This window comes from Glycine max, chromosome 2 (genome assembly GCF_000004515.6).
Source record: "Glycine max cultivar Williams 82 chromosome 2, Glycine_max_v4.0, whole genome shotgun sequence".
Taxonomy (NCBI): domain Eukaryota; kingdom Viridiplantae; phylum Streptophyta; class Magnoliopsida; order Fabales; family Fabaceae; genus Glycine; species Glycine max.
In genome coordinates this window covers 36,183,763-36,202,418 of record NC_016089.4, presented here as the reverse complement: position 1 = coordinate 36,202,418, position 18,656 = coordinate 36,183,763, and the positions used below count along the sequence as shown (strand labels likewise).

The following is an 18,656-nucleotide window of genomic DNA, read 5'->3' as shown; positions in this document are numbered from 1 at the left end:
TGCAGTGACAAATGTGCATTGACATTAGGTTCACATAATCATGTCAAACATTTAAAAATGAATGTTGTGACTAATCACTTAGAAAGGTTAGTCGTCTAATAGCTTAAACCTATATGTTAAAGCTTTTTGAACACCAAGGTAATCTTGAGTAAAAGTTTAGAAAGGTCAAAGTTTCAAGAAAAGTTGGCAAAGTTACAATTCATCCCATCTTCTTATATGTTCTGATAACTTCAGACAAGGTTTTAAATATCGCTTGTGGCACGTTATGGTTTCATTATGTTTGTTGATATCGCGAGAAATCACAGACAAATATGATCGATTGGTCCCAATTACAATTGTGTTGCGATTGTGGACAGTTAAAAAACCTTGATGTTGTAGCTAAATCATGGTAGCGAACCATTTTTTAAAACCTTGGATGGGATATGATGTAAGCACCATTGGAGCTTGTAGGCCTAGGATCTTCTTCATCAATGGATTCCTTTGCTTCTTGGAAGATGAATGGTAGCGTAATGGAGAAGGAAGAGAGAGAGGAGACGCCACTTCAAGGAGAAGATGAGTCTAGAAGAAGCTCACCACCATAGGAGACCATGGATAAGAGCTTGGAGGAAGAAGGAGATGAATGAAGGGAGAGGAAGAGAAAAGCACGAAATTTTGTGCTCTAAAAGAGCTCTGAAATCTAAAGTTTAATATTCAAAATGATCAAAGGTAAAAAAAATGCACACACATGACCTCTATTTATAGCTTAAGTGTCACACAAAATTGGAGGGAAATTTGAATTTCAATTCAAATTTCACTTGAATTTGAAATTGAATTTGTGGAGCCAAAATTTCACTAATTATGATTAGTGAATTTCAGTTATGGTTCAGCCCACTAATCCAAGATCAATTCCAAGATTCTCCACTAAGTGTGCTTAAGTGTCATGAGGCATGTAAAGCATGAAGGACATGCACAAAGTGTGACTATATGATGTGGCAATGGGGTGTAGTAAGCAAATGCTCACCTCCCCCTCTAACATTTAATTGGATTGGGCTTCTACCAATTCAATTAAATTTATTTCCCAACACACACATCAAATATTCACTTAGTGCATGTGAAATTACAAAACTACCCCTAATACAAAAACTAGTCTAGGTACCCTAAAATACAAGGGCTGAAAAATCCTATATTTTTAGGGTACCCTACCTACATTATGGAGCCCTAAATACAAGGCCCAAATTTAAAGAAACCTTAATCTAATATGTACAAAGATAAGTGGATTCATACTTAGCCTATGGGCCCGAAATCTACCCTAAGACTCATGAGAACCCTAGGGCCTTCTCTTGCATCTTTGGCCCAATCTTCTTAGAGTCTTTTATCCAATGCCCTTGGGGGGTAGGATTGCATCAGGATAGATGTTGGTTGTTTGGTTGGGGGGCAAGCTGCTAGTGTTGCGAGAAGGATAAGGTTGAATTTGGATTTTGAAATGTGGAAAGAGGTTGGGTATGTGTGTTCATGATTGAAGATGAGACTATGAGAGTTTCTGTAAGGTTCTTTTTTATATATGTTTTGGAATGTGTTTATAATCTAATTGCACATAATACTCATCTTTTAACCTTTGTATTTATTTGCATCCAATCAAAATAATTAAGGTTTTGATTTGTTTTAAGACATAAATGTCTTTTGGCTTAAGAAAAAATTTTCATCAAATAAGTTTTTACAACTAAAAACTACTAGAAAAAGTTGTCACAAATAAAAAAAAGTCTTCACAAATCAATTGATGCATCATCATTCAACAAAAATTTGACGGCAAAAACCAAAAATCAAACAGAAAAATGAAATAACAGATATCACACTAGAATGAGAGTTGAATAGAGTGTTAGAATGAAATGAAATCTTTTCGCAAGAAGTTGTTTTGCACAAACAGATATGTCATCCATTGAATAAAACCATTTTTTATTAAAGAACAAACATTGTCATCTAGTGATTGATAAAATGATATTTTCACAAAAGTTTTTCAAAATAACACTTGTGTGACAAAGTGTGTCAATATAAGCTAAAGATAATATTAATCAAATAGCTTAAAAGATAAGTAGAAACACCTAATTTATACTAGTTCATTCAAACAAAGCTACCTCAAGTTTTCCTTCACAAACTAGTGAAGGTTCCACTAATCAAAGCTTAATTAGAAACAACTATTACGTCCTACCACTCTAGGCTACAATAATATCCTCTAGGCCACTATTGGCACACCTTTAGACTCATCATGAATCTAAAAAACTCAAGTATTGTTTAACACTAAGCCATTTTTGGCTTTCACAAACAAATAATGTTTGATTGAATACACAAATTTAAATCACTCAACATAGTGGATAAACAATTAAGCTCGAATACAAATAATAACTTTGATATGTAAATGATGAACTAATTAAGCACTATTATGTATCACCCAATGACTTGACAATTTCTCACTTCAAAATGCTCTTGTTTTTCACTTCGTATTTTCGTTTTTTTTCTTCTTGCACTTGATAACGATGCCTTGGTCACTTTTTATAAACTTCATGAAAGTATTCATTACGAGATTATTGTTTGTCTCTGATTTGACCGTTGTCTTACAATTGGAGTAGTGCTACCTGATGTGCACTTGTGGAGAGAGAAAGAACAAAAGTACAGATAATTGTACATGCTCCTCTCTTTAGCAATAATGACCTTTGAGAAATATTCCTGTGAATCCTTCTATTTTACCCTTCCTTAAATTCAAATGTTATCAATTTAAAATAAGAGAGCAAAAAATGAATTTGAAAAAAAAAATTAAGTTCATGCCCTTTCCTTTATAGTTAACATTGATTTTAGTACAATGTTGAACATCACTTATACTTGATATAAAATAGATAATATAAGTAACTAAGTCCATTAGAAGCGAATAGAAACAACACAATATATATACACTAATTTTCACGATAAGCAAACACTAGTTTATAACAACACATTGGATACTCAATATTACTCTTTAATAAAACAATTTCCACTAATTAGACACACACTAATAAGAGTTGTAGGATAGAAAATAATATAAGGGTGCTCATATATAATAAATCTTGTTCACTTAAGAATAACTCATTAATTCATCAATAATATATACATTTATAATCATCAAAATCATGAATAAAAATAAATCATTTGGAGATTAAGACCTATCAACATTTAGTTGATGTTAAATTTTAAAACATTTATTATATTTATTTTGAATAATAAATAATAATAATATATTGATCATTAATAATAAAAATATATTCTATATTTTACTTTATTTTTGAATTTATAAATTAGACTCAAATATAAAAATTACCGTACTGCACAAAAATTACACAAGATTGGTCTTTTAAGCCCAAATTATTATCCAGTCATGGATTACCATTAGCAAGGAATCTCATTTTCGACGCTTCATTCACATACAGCACCCAAAGAAAATTATCAACAAGCTGAAAAATATAGTAATTTAGGATTTGGTTACTTATAAAGTAAACAACAGGGAATACTAGCATATTAAAGGCTGGCAATAGTAAAGTAATTCGGCCACACACATTTTCAAACCAAATATAGCCTGGCCATTTACAAGGCCTACCAACCACACACACCATTACTTTCCTAAGCTATTAGGAATGGCAGGACTGTCAGCATAAACGATTCATAGGAGAAGGTTGCAGACCCAGAATACGCAGTATCCTTCTCCTTGAATTTGTCAGTTAGTCCCTGCAATACACAATTAAAAAGTTAGATTTTGCTAATAGGAAAAAGTACAAATGAATCAGCTTGATTCCAACATAAATTAGAGCAGAATTTATGGTTCTCACTTCACACTAAAGATGTGATTGATTTGACGTTTAAACATCCAAACATCTTTATAGAAAGTTGTACATGTTTATCTTCCATTATTTTTCAGTCGAGTACAACGTGACTTTCACCCAAACCAAAGTTTATCTACTCTTTCTCTTTTCCATCTAATGTAGAAAACTTCAAACCTACTTTTAACTAAATGTAAGCTTACAAAGTTAAGTTCAACCAAACTCTATTTTTTCAATTTTAATCCAAACGCACACTAAGAAATAGGATCATGTTGAATGTTTCATGAATCACCAAAACAACACGATAGATTTCACAAAAAGGAACATGTGTTTTAAGTTCAGTTCATTCATGTCTCGTTTGTCTGGCCATAATAATATTAAAAAGACTTATCCAAGATATACCAAACATTATTACTGTTCATTTTTTACTTTTCAACATTAACATGAAAATGTTGGCAATAAACTAGCAAACTTTTAAACGGTTTTATATGGTTAGGTAATGCAGTTCAATTAAGCAGTGACTGATGCTATGCTGCAGCAGCGCTGCTATCACTAAAATTGTCCTTTTGTTTATGTTCTTTTGAGACTCCACATCATATGAGAATATGAGAATGACAAGATGTAATATTAATTGCAGAATCAGATAAAATAAGGCTACAATTCATGACAAGTTAATCATTTCGAAAAAATGATATTTTTTTTTTTATTTTTAATACAATTTTAAACATTTTTTTAATGATTCAAGATGTAAAATTTGTTTTATTGAATTCATTTAAATGAAAATTATGAAAATCAACTAATGTAAAAAATGAGCTCATAATCAACCAAAAATCTAAAAATCTAATGTCATGTTCTTTTTTTATTATTCATATTATTCATGAAACTCATTTTCATGCGATTTTCAGTACATTTATAACCTTTTTTGTTTTAAAAAATGATCAATTTTCCAAAAAGACTAATTTGTCGAATTAAAAAAGTAAGAGACTATTCCTATATTTCTGCCATAAAATAATAAATCAAATCAGAATGACTTGGTAGCTCACCTTAACAGTAAGACAACACCTGCATAAGCAAACATGGAAAGAAATCAGTTAATATATTCGTTTTACACCAGGAAAGTAAAGGTAAACATAATGCTAATGAAAAGAGAAAATTTCAATTTTATTGAGAGTTTCTCCCGTTTTAAATCTGAAAACTATGTTGCCTTCAACTAACAATATATAAAAGTACAAGTGGCTGAGCCTATGTGGTTATTGTACAAGGACAGTTTTCTTCTCTCTTTGATGTTAACAAAATATTAAAATTTAACAATAAATAAAGAAGACATCAAGTGGAAAATCCTTTTAATGGATATGCTATCTTCAAACTGAACAACTTATTTAGTAATTTTACATGATAAAGTGAATAATATCAGGCATTAATAAGAAAATCAATAGTTGAAAATTATGGATACATACATAACAAATTATGAATGTATAGGAATATTAACCATTAATTTTCTCATCAACACTAAAATTATTTATTTTATCCTTACTCGATGAAATTGTCATATTCTAGAAAAAAAAAATCTCTTTTTAATGCTAAAAATCATTTATCAATTAAAAAGACAACGAATTGAAGAAAAGCCATACTCGATGAAATTATCATATTCTATAGCCTTGCTTTTTCCACCAGTTTTGTCAAACTTGGAGACGAGCAAATCCAATACCACTGGAGAAACAGCATAACCCAGACTCAGTAGAGCATCTCTCAACTCAGTATAATCGATTTTGCCGCTTCTGTCCTTGTCAAATCTCTCAAAAATGGACTGCAACAATAATAACCAAGTTAGGGCGTGTTTGATTTGGCGTTCGGAAATTGATTCTGAGTCCAGCATGAATTTTGGATATATTTTCACATGTTTGGTTTCATGGATTTTGAGTAACTTCTGTGTTGGATACAAAATTTTGTAATGAATTTTATTCCTAACATGATTTTATAACAATACATCCAAACATAAACCACATTACATCAAAATCAATTTCATTCAAAATCAATTTTACCAGCACCCATTCAACCACACACTTAAAAGAATATGTTTCAATATAAAGACAGCACAGCATAATTTGCAAACTTGAAGTTCAGGATCAAACGAGGAATAAAAATAAAAGGAGAAAAGGACATACCCTCCAGTTCTGAAGACTGTAAAATAGAGATGTGAATTCCTTTGGTCCTGCAATGCATTATTACGTAGTCAAATTTTGAAACAGTAAATACTCCCTTCTAATTTGAACTTTGGTTAAATATACAAATTCAGTTCCAATTTTCAAATTGTAACTTCAGTATGCACCAAAAAAAAAATTGCAACTTCAGTATTTTACTAAATATCTAATTATCTATAGTAGGAGTGACATCAACAATCACTACTGGTTCAACACTTTACCTGCTACAATTTAAAACAATAGATTATGAACAGTAACTAGTGAGGGAGTATTGAACAGTAACGATAAGTAATAGTATTAGTTACTCCCTCCGTTCTAAAATAAACGCCACATTTTTGACAAAAATTTATTCATTTATTCTAAAATAAAAGTCACATTTTTTAAAAAAACTTATCCTAAAATAAGTGTTAATATTTGATTTTTTGATGTGATTTTAATTATTTTTCCCTCATATCCCTATATAACTTTAGTTTTGTAAAATTACTATTTTTTTTTATGAATTTTGGTCAGTATAAAACAGGAGGGCAATCGAAGAATAATATAACGTTGACAATTCCAATCAACTTTAAATTCATTTAATATTAGTATTAATTACTTCCTCCATCTTGTAATTTTAAGTTATTTTATGCATATCAAGAAAAATAAATAAATAAAAACAATAATAATTTTACAAACTTAATCTTAAATCATCATTTATTCATTTATAAATTATGTCATTTTTCAGTAATATTATATAAGAGATATAAGTGAACAAAAATTATTAATATTATATTGAAAAACATGACAATTATTTTGAAATTTTTTTTCTTACGGGATAATTATAACGGCGCAAAAAGATTATTAATTATTAATTACTAAGTACTGTAAAGTAACCCGAGGCCACGTGGAAGTAATAAAACCACCGTATAGAGTGGATCCTGCGTTGTGCTACGAAGTAGGCGCCCACAGCGTCCCCTAAAAAGTCAGAACTCAAAAAAGGCAACGCGTAACCCGAAAAATCAAAACTCAAAAAGTTACTATGCCACGTCACCCAATTCGCATTGAAAGCACACGACACGCGTTTCCCATGCAGGTAAACGAAACCAACAGCACAAAAAAGAAAAACGCGTCATTTCCCAAACACCAGCGCAGCTTAGCCCAGTGAACCGCCGCTTCCGCCGCTGTGGGAGTGGGACTCGTTCTTCGGAGGTTTATTGTAGGGGGCGGACGGCTGGGCGTAGGGCGCGGCGGAGTATGGCTGAGCGGGCGGCGGCGCGCCGTAGGATTGCGGGGGCTGAGGAGCGCCGTAGGGATGGGGCGGCGGCGGCGCGCCGTAGCCGTAGCCGTAGCTGGGAGGCTGGTTGGGGTAGCCGGACATGGTGAAATTTTGAAGGGATCTTTGTGTTCAGAAAGATCAGTGATTGCCACTAAATTGATGAAGACGCGTCAGAGAGAGAGCGGAACTGCTCGATTTATATATGCATAGTGGGTTTTGGCGTGTTGGGGCAATTTTTCAGAAATTCTTAGTTATTTTTATTACTATTTCTTTGTAGTTTTTATTTTTAAAAATAATCTTTTTTCACCATATTTTTAAAAATTTAATTTAAAAAAATGATTTGCAAAAATAATCGTATATATAAGGTTTCTTTTTTTTAAAAAAAAATGTTTTCAAGATATTTTAATGGAAAAAGATTAGCGTCTGTACATTTAAGTTTGGTCCACTTAGAATTTTCTGAAATACTACATGGTTAATTAAATATATAAATACGATTAATTTTAGCTTAAAAAATATGATTAATTTGTTTTATAAAAGTAGTTATACTTTATTATGTATAATATGTGATCAGGAGTGTCGTGATATATAAGTAGAAAGTCAAAAAATAATTAAAATTTATATTTTTGAAATAGTTATATGTTATTAGAGAATTTTCCTTCATTACTAACATGACTAACAAATTGTCATGTCTCAAGAAGTCATTTAAAAATTAAGTGTTTGTTTCCATGCCATCAATTATTGATGGATTTGATGTTCCACTATTTTTTATTTTAAAAATAAGATAATAATTGATTTAATGTAAGTGTGACTATTTTATACGGACAATAGCAACATCAAATGCAATATAGTTGCAGCCTCACCTAACCCAAACCAAAATTTGAATCCCCAACCTCAATTTAAAATACCTCATTTATATGTACCACTCTCTTTTTTTTAATCTTTATTGATATATTTGATTTTCTTAACCATTTACCTGATGCTATTTTTTTATATATTGTTTATATACCGTAATATTGCTTATGTGAATTAATAGTTTTGTTTAAAATTATTTTATATTTGTTTCAAAATTATATATATTATTCAAAAAATTTATTATTATTTTAAATTTTAAATATGTAATATATTATATTATTATTTTACAGTTATTAAGAATAATTATTTTTTCATTTTGGATAATTTGAATTTTATATTATTTTAATTTTCTGTTTATGCACTGTTATGTTTTCATTATTTTTAATAATTATCTATTATTATCAAATGTGATTTTTTTAATAATTTAGTTGCATTATACATTATAATGATCTTGTTACATTTTTTATTTTTTTTCTTAAAAAAAATCTAATAAGATTTTATATTCATTCAGCTAAGTGAAATTTTTGGGTGAAGTAATTCCAAAAATAATAAAAGTCACAAAATTATAAACAGTGGGTGGAAGTATATCAGTCAAACATGTCGAACAACCAATCCAAAATATTCATGACAATGAAAATTATGCTCAAACAAATTTTAAAGAGATTGACCATGTCAAATATCAAATAATAAGATATGTTTTGTCTTTTTTATTGTTAGGTTTCTTACGAAGTGTGTAACAAAAAATTATTTCTATAGTATTTAATTTTTATATGAATAAAATTATTTTTAATTTTTATGCTCTTACAATGAAGAGATGAGATGAAAGAGGTAAAGAAAAATATAAATGACCTTGGTGAATTGGTGCTGAATTTAACAACACATGTTACTATTCGCACACCATTCAAGATGTCTTACAAACAAGGACGATAACTTAATTTCTATGCAAGTGGAGACAATAAGCGTCTTCAGAAGAAAGCAGGTGAAAAAAAATATTTTCGCCTTTAAAGAAAAATATGAAACCCTCAAAGGTTTTGCGAACCATAACTTCTCATACAGGGTATTGTATCAATGATAGGTATACTATAGAGTTGGCATAAGTGATAAGTGCAATTGTTAAAATAAATTATTATTTATTGTATTTTTTTATTAAAATATATATTTTTTTGTTAAATGAATTGCTTGAACTATAGCTACTCCAAGTCGTTAGTCTAAGTACATAAGAAGTTTTCGTTTTATCGTACATTTTTGGAAAATCAAATATAGATAAAATGGATAGGTAAATTTTTTAGTTACAAACTAATGATAGTTGCATTGAATATGAATTGAAGTGAACAATGATTTTGTTTTTTCTTAAAAAAAAACTTACATAATTGTTGTTATTGGATTCTAATTTACTTATTTGTAATATTTCAACAATGATATTTTAATAACTACACCGGGAGATTTTTGTAGTGGTAGTAGAAAAACATTAAAAGATTTGGTGCCAAGAAAAGAAATTTGCCAAGAAGTAATCATATTTATCTACCTTTCATTTGTTATTAATCTTATTTATTTATTTATTAACATTACTAATAGGTAATATTTATAGATACTTGATCTGGTGACATGTATGATGTTTGGTTCATGCCTACCCATGTGTTTGGTTCATGCCTACTAGGGGTGGGAATAGGCCAGGCCAGGCTTTGAAAGACCTGAGCCTAACCCACGATGAATCTTTGAGGCTTGAGTCTGGTCTATAGCCTATCAAAGACTTTTATTTTGATTCGGCCTGTCCTTTTTAAAAGTCTGGTCTGGCCTGATAGCTTTTTTTAAAATTCTTCTTCACAATAAATGTTTAATATTTTATGGAATAGGAACGTAATAGGAAAGTTAAAAAAAAGGAAAGTCAATCAAAATAATGAGGAATATAAAAGGGCACATGACTCACACCTAAATTGTAATTAAAGTCCTTGATTATAAGAAAAAGTCTGATAGTTTAAAAAAAATTAATTGTATCCAAAAAATAATATTATATATTGGTACCCAAAAAATAATATATATATATATATATATATATATATATATATATATATATATATATATATATATATAGGCCGGCCTATCAAGCTTATAAATGTTTTTTAATAAGCTTAAGCCTGGTCTATTTAATTTAATAGGCTTTTAAAAATCCTGAGCCTAACCTTTTAATTAAATAGGTCAGTTCAGGCCATACTTTATGTAGGTTAGGTCGTAGGTCCCTGTAGGCCAGTCTGGCCTATTCCCACCCCTAATGCCTACCCATGTTTTAGTATGTTTCTTTTATTTTATTTTTCATCTAGCACCATTCAATTCAGTTAATTTGAACATATTTTTACTTGACTAATTGCTTTTTAAAAATAATATTAACGTATCTTTTAACTTGCTAGCATTGTGCTCTTGATTTAATTAAGCCCCCAACAAAAAGAGAGAACATTATCAAGATTTTTTTATGGGTAAAGTTTAATTTTTGACAAAGGTGAGTAATATCAACAAATTTTCATTACCATTTTATTCTTACATTTTGATAGTCTAATCTTTTTACTTGTGTATGAATAGATATTTGTCTTTGTCAACAAGGAAACCTCCCATTGGTTTTTTGTGGTTCTTGATGTGCCAAATAAATAGATTGTTGTCCTTAACTCACTTTCAACAACATCAAACAAGGACGAACCTAGAATTCAATGTTAAACTATTGATAAATATTACCCACTATTATAATACATAAAATGAAATTAACTCAACTACCATTGTTAATGTAATAAATGAACTTTCTATGCAGGTTCAATATATAGAAAAATTTATGCAGCGTGAATCATTTTACTCATGTTTTTCGACAAAGAGATTGCTAATTAGCAAATACAAAATTGTGCATCATGAAGGGTGAGGCATACAAAAACATGACTCGTAAGTTTATTTATTATATTTAGTTTATTGAATATGTAAACTAATTAAATTACAAGTTAAAACTTGGTGATTTTATAAAATAGGAATGGTTATGGTATTTGGGTAGCAACTTGGGTGACACAAATGGGTGCAAATGGTTACAAAGTACAAGTAAGTTTAAATATTGATTTTAGTTAAGTATTTTATATTATTGTTAAATTTTACAACTATATCCCATTAACAAATAATTGAAAAAAAATGTTTATAGGTGAATGATGGAACAAGAATGCGGCTCGGCTTAGATTTGGCTTTGAAGCCTCATAACTTGGATCATAAACAATTGATTCCCATTAACAAATAATTGAAAAAAAATATATTTATAGGTGAACAATGAAACAAGAATGTGACTCGCGTTAGATTTGGCTTTGAAGCCTCATAACCTACTGAATCATGAAAAATTCATTGAAAGGTCACTTGAGCACTTGAATTCTAAGTTGACATAACACTTGAGCAAATTATGTTATAGTGCTTTTTGATGATATTTTTTTTCTCAAAAATATTTTATTAGATACAATATTTTAATTTTCTTTAATATTTTGGATATCAATGTTTATTCGTTAAATGTTTTAATGTCACACTTTGTGGAATTTTCTTATATCATGTTTTTACTTTTAATATTTATATCTTTTGGTGTACACATTTTGTTAAATGTTTTACACCTTCATTATACTGCAACCCCTTTCCACCAATGTATCGGTTAAAGGATACAATGATATAAAAAATCTATGATTGAAGTGTGACAATGGTAGTTGTCCTCATGGTTTCTCCTTCCACCGAAGGAGAGTATGTGACAATTTGTATAACGTAACTATTGCGATTATTGGCGGAAGCAAAGTGATAGGACTTTTGCTTTTGGAAGTGGCAAAGTGTTACTTGTTACTCCCTCCGTCCCTAATTTTTATAAGATCCTTTTCATAAATTTGTTTGTTCCTTTTTATATGACCATTTTCTAATTTCTATATGCATTAAGGGCATGTCATGAATTTATTTTTTTCTAGTTTTTATAAGTCTTACTTGTTTTTTATCCATTTATTTAGTCTTTTTTTAATAATTTTTTCTCTCTCTCAAGATTGGTTTAGTGGTTTATTCAAACTAAATTCTAGATTGGTTCACATAATTTTTGGTCCAACCAATTGGTTTGGTTCAATTTTACAAATTAGTTCGGGATTATTTTGTAAATATGTTAATTTTGTAAGTCATATTTAATAAAATATTAAAATTAAAAATTAAAAAATTAGTACACATGGCATTATAGTATTGGTTTGCTCATGAAGGTATTGAAAACCCTTCAACTAATAGCGGCATGGTAGAATTTACCTAAAACTTATTGACTCAAGAACTAAGTCATCAAAGGCAAGCATCCTTTTCAAAAATAGAAGTTATAAGGTTTGTTTGTGGTTGAAGAATGAATGAGAGAGGGAAAGGTCTTGGGTTCAAATCTCACTCACTAGCAAATTAACAGACAACATCTTTCGATAAAAAAATTTTCTTAAAAATAAAAAAATGTTAGGTACCAAAAAAAAAAGCAATAAAGTTTAGGTACCAAAAACCTTTGTTTATTTGTATCAAAAAGTTATTTGAGTCTAAATAAAAAAAGAAGTTAATTATGGTCGTCATTGCACCACATGCATTCTTCCCTCCCACTTCTAACGACTATTTTTTGGGCTATTTAAAGGGACTTGAAGGGAGCTTTTGAAGATGATATTGAAGCAAAAAAGAAAGAGAAAACATGAGCCTATCACCTTTATTAAGGATCCAACATTCTGCTCCAAGCCTTTTTGTTCGACAGTGACCCACTTTTGTAAAATATACTGGAGTTATTCATTGTTGTAAAAGAGAGAATATTGTATTTTCTGAGGAAACCCATGTTAGGGAGGATCTTCGTTATGTGTAGTGATTCACATAAATCATATATTGTGTGTTGAAAGTCTCCAGGCTAAGCTAAGACCAAGATGTGGTGTTGTGGTGGCAGAGCATGTGCATTATGACCTTAAGGTAGTGTGGGTGATTAAGGGGTATTGTTGCTACAACAGCTTGGGTGAAGCTTTGTATAGTGGTGAACCTGTTAAGGTTGTTGTTGTAAACCAGTGGTGTAGTTGGTTGTTGTGTTTAGTGAAAATCTCATTGGGAGATTGATGATTGGATGTAGCCCTAAGTTTGGTGTGAACCAATATAAAAATTTGTTGTGTTCATTCTTTTTATCCCCTTCTTCTTTATTGCTTTAAGCAACATAAATTTATAACTTGTTTTCCATAGACAGCCTTTTATAAAACAATTATTTGAACATAAACATAGTCTAACAACAAACCTTTTTTTTCTGAATCAAAGGTTTGAAGTTTTGTTCTGAGCAAGTAACTACTTTTCAAAAACTAATAAGTTTTCGTTATGAGCTTAGAACAAATATTTATTCTAAACATTCTTATTCTGAACGGACTTTAGAACAAACTAATCCTTGAAAAAAGAGCTTAAGATTTTTAAAACACAATAAAAATCCTCTTCTAGTGTTATTTTATTCACTTCATTTGCATTATTTATTTGTATCTTGAGAAGGGTTCTCAAGAATTAGGTAATGTAATGGGTGTCTACATTGTGTAAGTGTATTCTTGTAGGTTTCAAGAATAGTTGCATATGTGGGTTCCATGATCATACCCCTTCTCAGTGGTTTAGAGATATTCACAAACACCTTGAACCTGATTGATCTTCCCATTCTATTCTCCTTTGATGGATCCCATGCAATGTACCCTTCTAATTCATTTACCAATGGTTTCAACCATCAATTGTGTTTGCAAGTTTATAAGGAGATCATAAACCCACACCTAGAATTGGCATAACGAAAGATCAACCTCCTCTGGTGCAGCATCATTTAAAAAATCACTCAAGACAATACTATCAAAACTCCATGGACTCCCCTTTATGGAAGTTTCTTTATTACCCTTTTAAAAAACTTAAATGTGAACAAGTTTCATTCAACATCATATCAAAGGGGAAGTGATATACTAGCAAGCGCACCGGGTATTTAAAATTAAAACGGAATGATCTGAGTATCGAACACAGGGAACTTGTTTATTTGGCAAAGCTTTGTTCAATAATCAGGCATTTTGTTGACAGAAAATAATAATTGTGAATTGAAGTAAAAGTATGATATATCCTAATTAGAAAAACAATAAACACAACCAATTAAAAGTGACAACAGTGGTTTAAAAGCGTTGGGTCTTTCTAATAAACGAGTTGATGCATATAAAGATATTTCTCTAATTAAGAATGTTCTTGTGTTCTATGCTGAAGACTAAAGTACTAAACCTCGATCCCTCGTACGTTTAGACTAATTTAAACCAAGCTTCATCCTCGGATCCCTCTTGTTGGACTAGGCTTAATTTAAATAGCACTATAATCACATCATAATTAAAAACTAAAAAACATGCAATCTATCCCTAGCAATGCAGTTATCTAGCCCTGCTCTATCAAGTTCTAAGGAAATAATACACTTCCCAGCGCTAAAGTTCCTAACAGTACACACCAATGGGTGATCAAACCAAACGCATGAAACAATGAAGCATCGATAGAAGCAATGAACACATAAAACACACTTAATTAGATATGAAAAGTGTTTACAACAACTGTTTATTAGAAATCCCCAACTAGGGTTTTAGCAAGCCATAACAAGGAGGCCTTTTCTACAATTAGACAGAAAATACAGAGAAATTGCTACTTACACAGGAAGGGGGATCCCTCCTCCTCTTCTTGGCACCTCACAATCACTCAAACACTCTCTAATCTAGCTCAATGATGAACCCTAGGCTCCTTGCTGTGTTGCCTCTCCTCTGCTATCTTCAGAGCTCACTCACCAAAGTTTGTGTGTAAAATTCTATGCAAAAGCGTAATAATTTTGTTACCTTAATTCTGATAATTCAGGCTTTAAATAGGCTCTGAAATCACGTCGTCGCGCTTAGCACGAGTAAGTGGATTTGGGCTTGGTACCAATGTTGTGCTGAGCCTCGCAAAAAATGGACGACTCGCTTAGCGAGCTGATCTCGCGCTTAGTGCGCTACTTCAATTCATGTGCTCTTCTAGATTCCTTCTTCACGCTAAGCACGTTGAAGCCATGCTTAGCAATGGATACGCGCTAAGCCCACTGAGTTCGCTTAGCGCGACAACGACTTTGGCACTTTAAGAAATTAGCTCTTTTTTACCTGAAATTGTACATATTTTAACATTAATTCCAATAAAAGAGACCCTAATGAAAGAGATCAAAACACAACAAAGTTTATTTACAATTCCTACAAAAGAACTATAAATTGGGGAAAACTATACATATTTTGCAAAAGCTTTTCTATACAAAAGTTAGTCGTATAAGACGACTAACACCTAGCTAACTAACTATCTTGATCATTCTCGCTACTCCTTTGGCTTTGTATTTGGATCACCGCCTCATCCTCCTTTGGGAAATCAATCTCCTTCCACTTCTACATGATCTTGTGAATGTATGAATACAAGGTTTTGATGATGCCAAAGTAGAATCAAACAACAAGGTTGTTTCAACAAACATTCAAAGGTTAAGCATTGCTTTAAGATTAATACAGGGTTGCTTCAACAAACATTCAAAGGTTAAGCATTGCTTCAAGAATAATTCAAGGTCAAAGAAAACAAGATCAAGAAAAAGATAAGGCCTCAAACAATCTCATTGGTTGATCAAGCTTTTGCCTTAAAACACATTGTTTCCAACATCCAAGACTCTGGTAATCAATTACCAGGCAGTGTAATCGATTACCAGAAGACAATTTTGAAACAAAGGGTTTAAAAAGGGTTTTGAATTTGAATTTTGAATCATATAATCGATTACCAGATGTTTGTAATCAATTACCAGCAATGGCACTTCAGGAAACACTTTGAAAAGTCATGACCCTTCAAAATATAACTGTGTAATCGATTACCAGAAACCTGTAATCGATTACCAGTGAAGAATTTCAGAAAAAAACTTTTTGAAAAGACTCATCTCTTCAAACCATTTTGAAAAGGCACAAAGGGCCTATATATATGTGTGTCTGACTTTGAAAATCAAGAGAGAGATATTCTAAGAGAAATTAATTGTCAAATGCTCTCTCAAGAACTCTTGGGCAAACACTTGCAAATCTATTGAGAATTTATCCAGGAGCTTCAAATTGTATTATCATCTATAAAAGAGAGAAATTCCTGTAGGAACTTTAATTTGTATCATCCACTCTAAAGGAGAGAAATCTTTTTGTTCATATCAGAAAGTCAGTTGTAATCAAGAGACATGGTTATCTCTTGGATTATGAGAATTGTAATCAAGAGACAGATTGTCTCTTGGAGAATCTTTGAACACAAGGGTGAGGGATCCCAGGGTGTGTTCAAAGTCTGTAAAGGATTTATAGAGATAGTAGAAAATCTCAAGTGGGTTGCTTGAGGACTGGACGTAGGCACAAGAAGTGGCCGAACCAATATAAATCGATTTTGCATTTCTCTCTTCCCTTATCTCATTTATGTTATTGCAATCAATTTTGTCTTGTGTGTTTAAAGAACATTATTAAATTAATTGTTGCTTCTTCTTCTGCATTCTGAGCCTATCATTTAGAAGGGGGTTAAAAGTTTGTTAGTGGAAAATTTTGAAATTTAATTCACCCCCCCTTTTAAGTTATTGAGGCCACTTGTCCTACAGATCTTGTGACAATCATCATCAAAGGCTATAACCTATAAGGATCAAAGAATCACCATGTTTCAAAATCCACATGATGAATGTGATAGAAAACCCTAGTGAAGCTAATAGAGGGACTTAAGAAAAATAATTTATTAAAAATCATTAAAATTAGAAATTATTCTTCAATAAAAGTGTTTTTAGAAAATTTTCTTAAATCACTTACCACTTACCCCTTTCACTTTTATCTTTATTTGTTTACTTAGTTTTCTTAATCATTTATCTCTTTCTATTTATCTTTACTTCTAAATTAAATTTTAATAAATTTTAAATGATAAAATATTTAAACATAAATTTATATTGCAATATAAATTATTTATTATAAATTTAAAATATAACATATATTAAAAGTATATATATTTATTGTACTTACCAAATTTTAGAGCTAGGACACGTCAAGGTGGACGTGGCCAAAGTGGGCTCTTGGACTTCACACATTGGCATTAAGGGTGGCCTTTGTTAAGAGGATGAGATATGGGGATCTGCAAAACAAAGGACTTTGACGCTCAAGTAAGTATATGAGTTAGGAGATAAAAGAAAGTATATGCTTAAACAAAAGCTCGAGTGAGCGATAAAGAGAGATGTGCATAGGCTTGTTGCTCGTGTGCTGAAGTGTGTGGATCGTGTTGAGGGTTCAATGAAACCTGGTATTTATAGGAGTGGAGCATAGCTACAGGTCCTTATTTGTAGGGGCTATTATAGCCTTTGCAGATAATTCTTGATTTATAGATAATAGCCGGGGGCATGTAGATAATGTTAGAGATAAACTGTAGCTTATAGATAAAAGCTAGGAGATAATTGTCCCTTGTAGATAATGTGCAACTTTGTAGATAATTAACTACCTACCAATCGATAAAGGTATTCAAATATTAATAGGTTAGGGATAACTTGTCAGTTATGGAGCCCGACTGCTAAGGATCGAGTGTCTGTGCTCCTATTGCAAGGTTGACGTGGAGGGTTGACACGCGTCTCAGAGTGCCATGTAAAATGCCACGTGTATTTTGTGGGTCTTGGACAGTATATAAACCCCCCAAGCTCTGAGTCGGCTTGCGGGCGAAAGAGATTGTCTAGTGTCGATGGAGAGTATCTGATGTTCAGGGTAGTTGTCTTGACAAGTGGAGGGCGAAGAGTTTGTCGAGCCCCCAAGTGTGGACGAGTGTTTGTTCAATGTCGGGTGTGACTTGTCAAGCCCCCGAGCCTAGACAAGTGTTTTTCGGACTGCTTCTGTCAAGTTGTCCGGGAGGAACATGTCTTTGGCGTGTCAAGTAAGGGAAGTCTCTATATTTGACAACGCTTCCCTTTTCTGATTGTTTGAAGGTGCATTGGAGATAAATACTACTATTTGTCTGCTGCTATAGGTGTATGCGGCGCACGCGTAGTACTTTTGCACATGTGTTAGTCGTAGAGTGTGCAAATACTGAATTCGCGGTTCATGCGTGAGTGAGGGTGTGTCGTGGCACCACTTCAACTCCCGCTAGTTACAAAAGAGTCTATATCCCTTTTAAATGGAGTGGACATTTGATTTCGGATCACTGTTCTTTCTCAAAATTTCCTTTCTTCCTTGCTTTCTTGCTTACAGTTTCCCCTTTCTTCTTTGTTTGTCTTTTCAAGGTATTCATTTTCTCTTATAATGTCTTCCTTCTTGTCTAATTCCGCCATCAGCATGGGTGACAGTGATTCTGGGGCTCGATTGAGCAACCCATGATGGACCGGGAGGTCATCTCTATTGGCGGTTCCTCATCAGAGGATACTTGCTGAGGTGCCTTTGACAGCAAGTCCTCCTCTTCGGAGAGGGTGAGGGTGAAGTATCATCATTTTCTCATATTTCTTAATCCTTTTTGTCACCATTTTAA

The 18,656-nt window shown here is 31.8% G+C and overlaps 1 protein-coding gene across 1 annotated transcript; it reads right to left on the bottom strand.

Annotated features, from left to right (window-relative positions):
• Window positions 1-3,393: 3,393 nt before the first annotated feature.
• On the bottom strand, window positions 3,394-7,477 carry LOC100800723 (calcium-binding protein CBP). The gene is given in 6 exon segments (XM_041013082.1): window positions 3,394-3,692; window positions 3,694-3,729; window positions 4,865-4,883; window positions 5,453-5,628; window positions 5,987-6,033; window positions 7,160-7,477. Coding segments are annotated over 6 exon segments (540 nt in total). The 5' UTR covers window positions 7,380-7,477; the 3' UTR covers window positions 3,394-3,650.
• Between the last annotated feature and the right edge of the window lie 11,179 nt (window positions 7,478-18,656).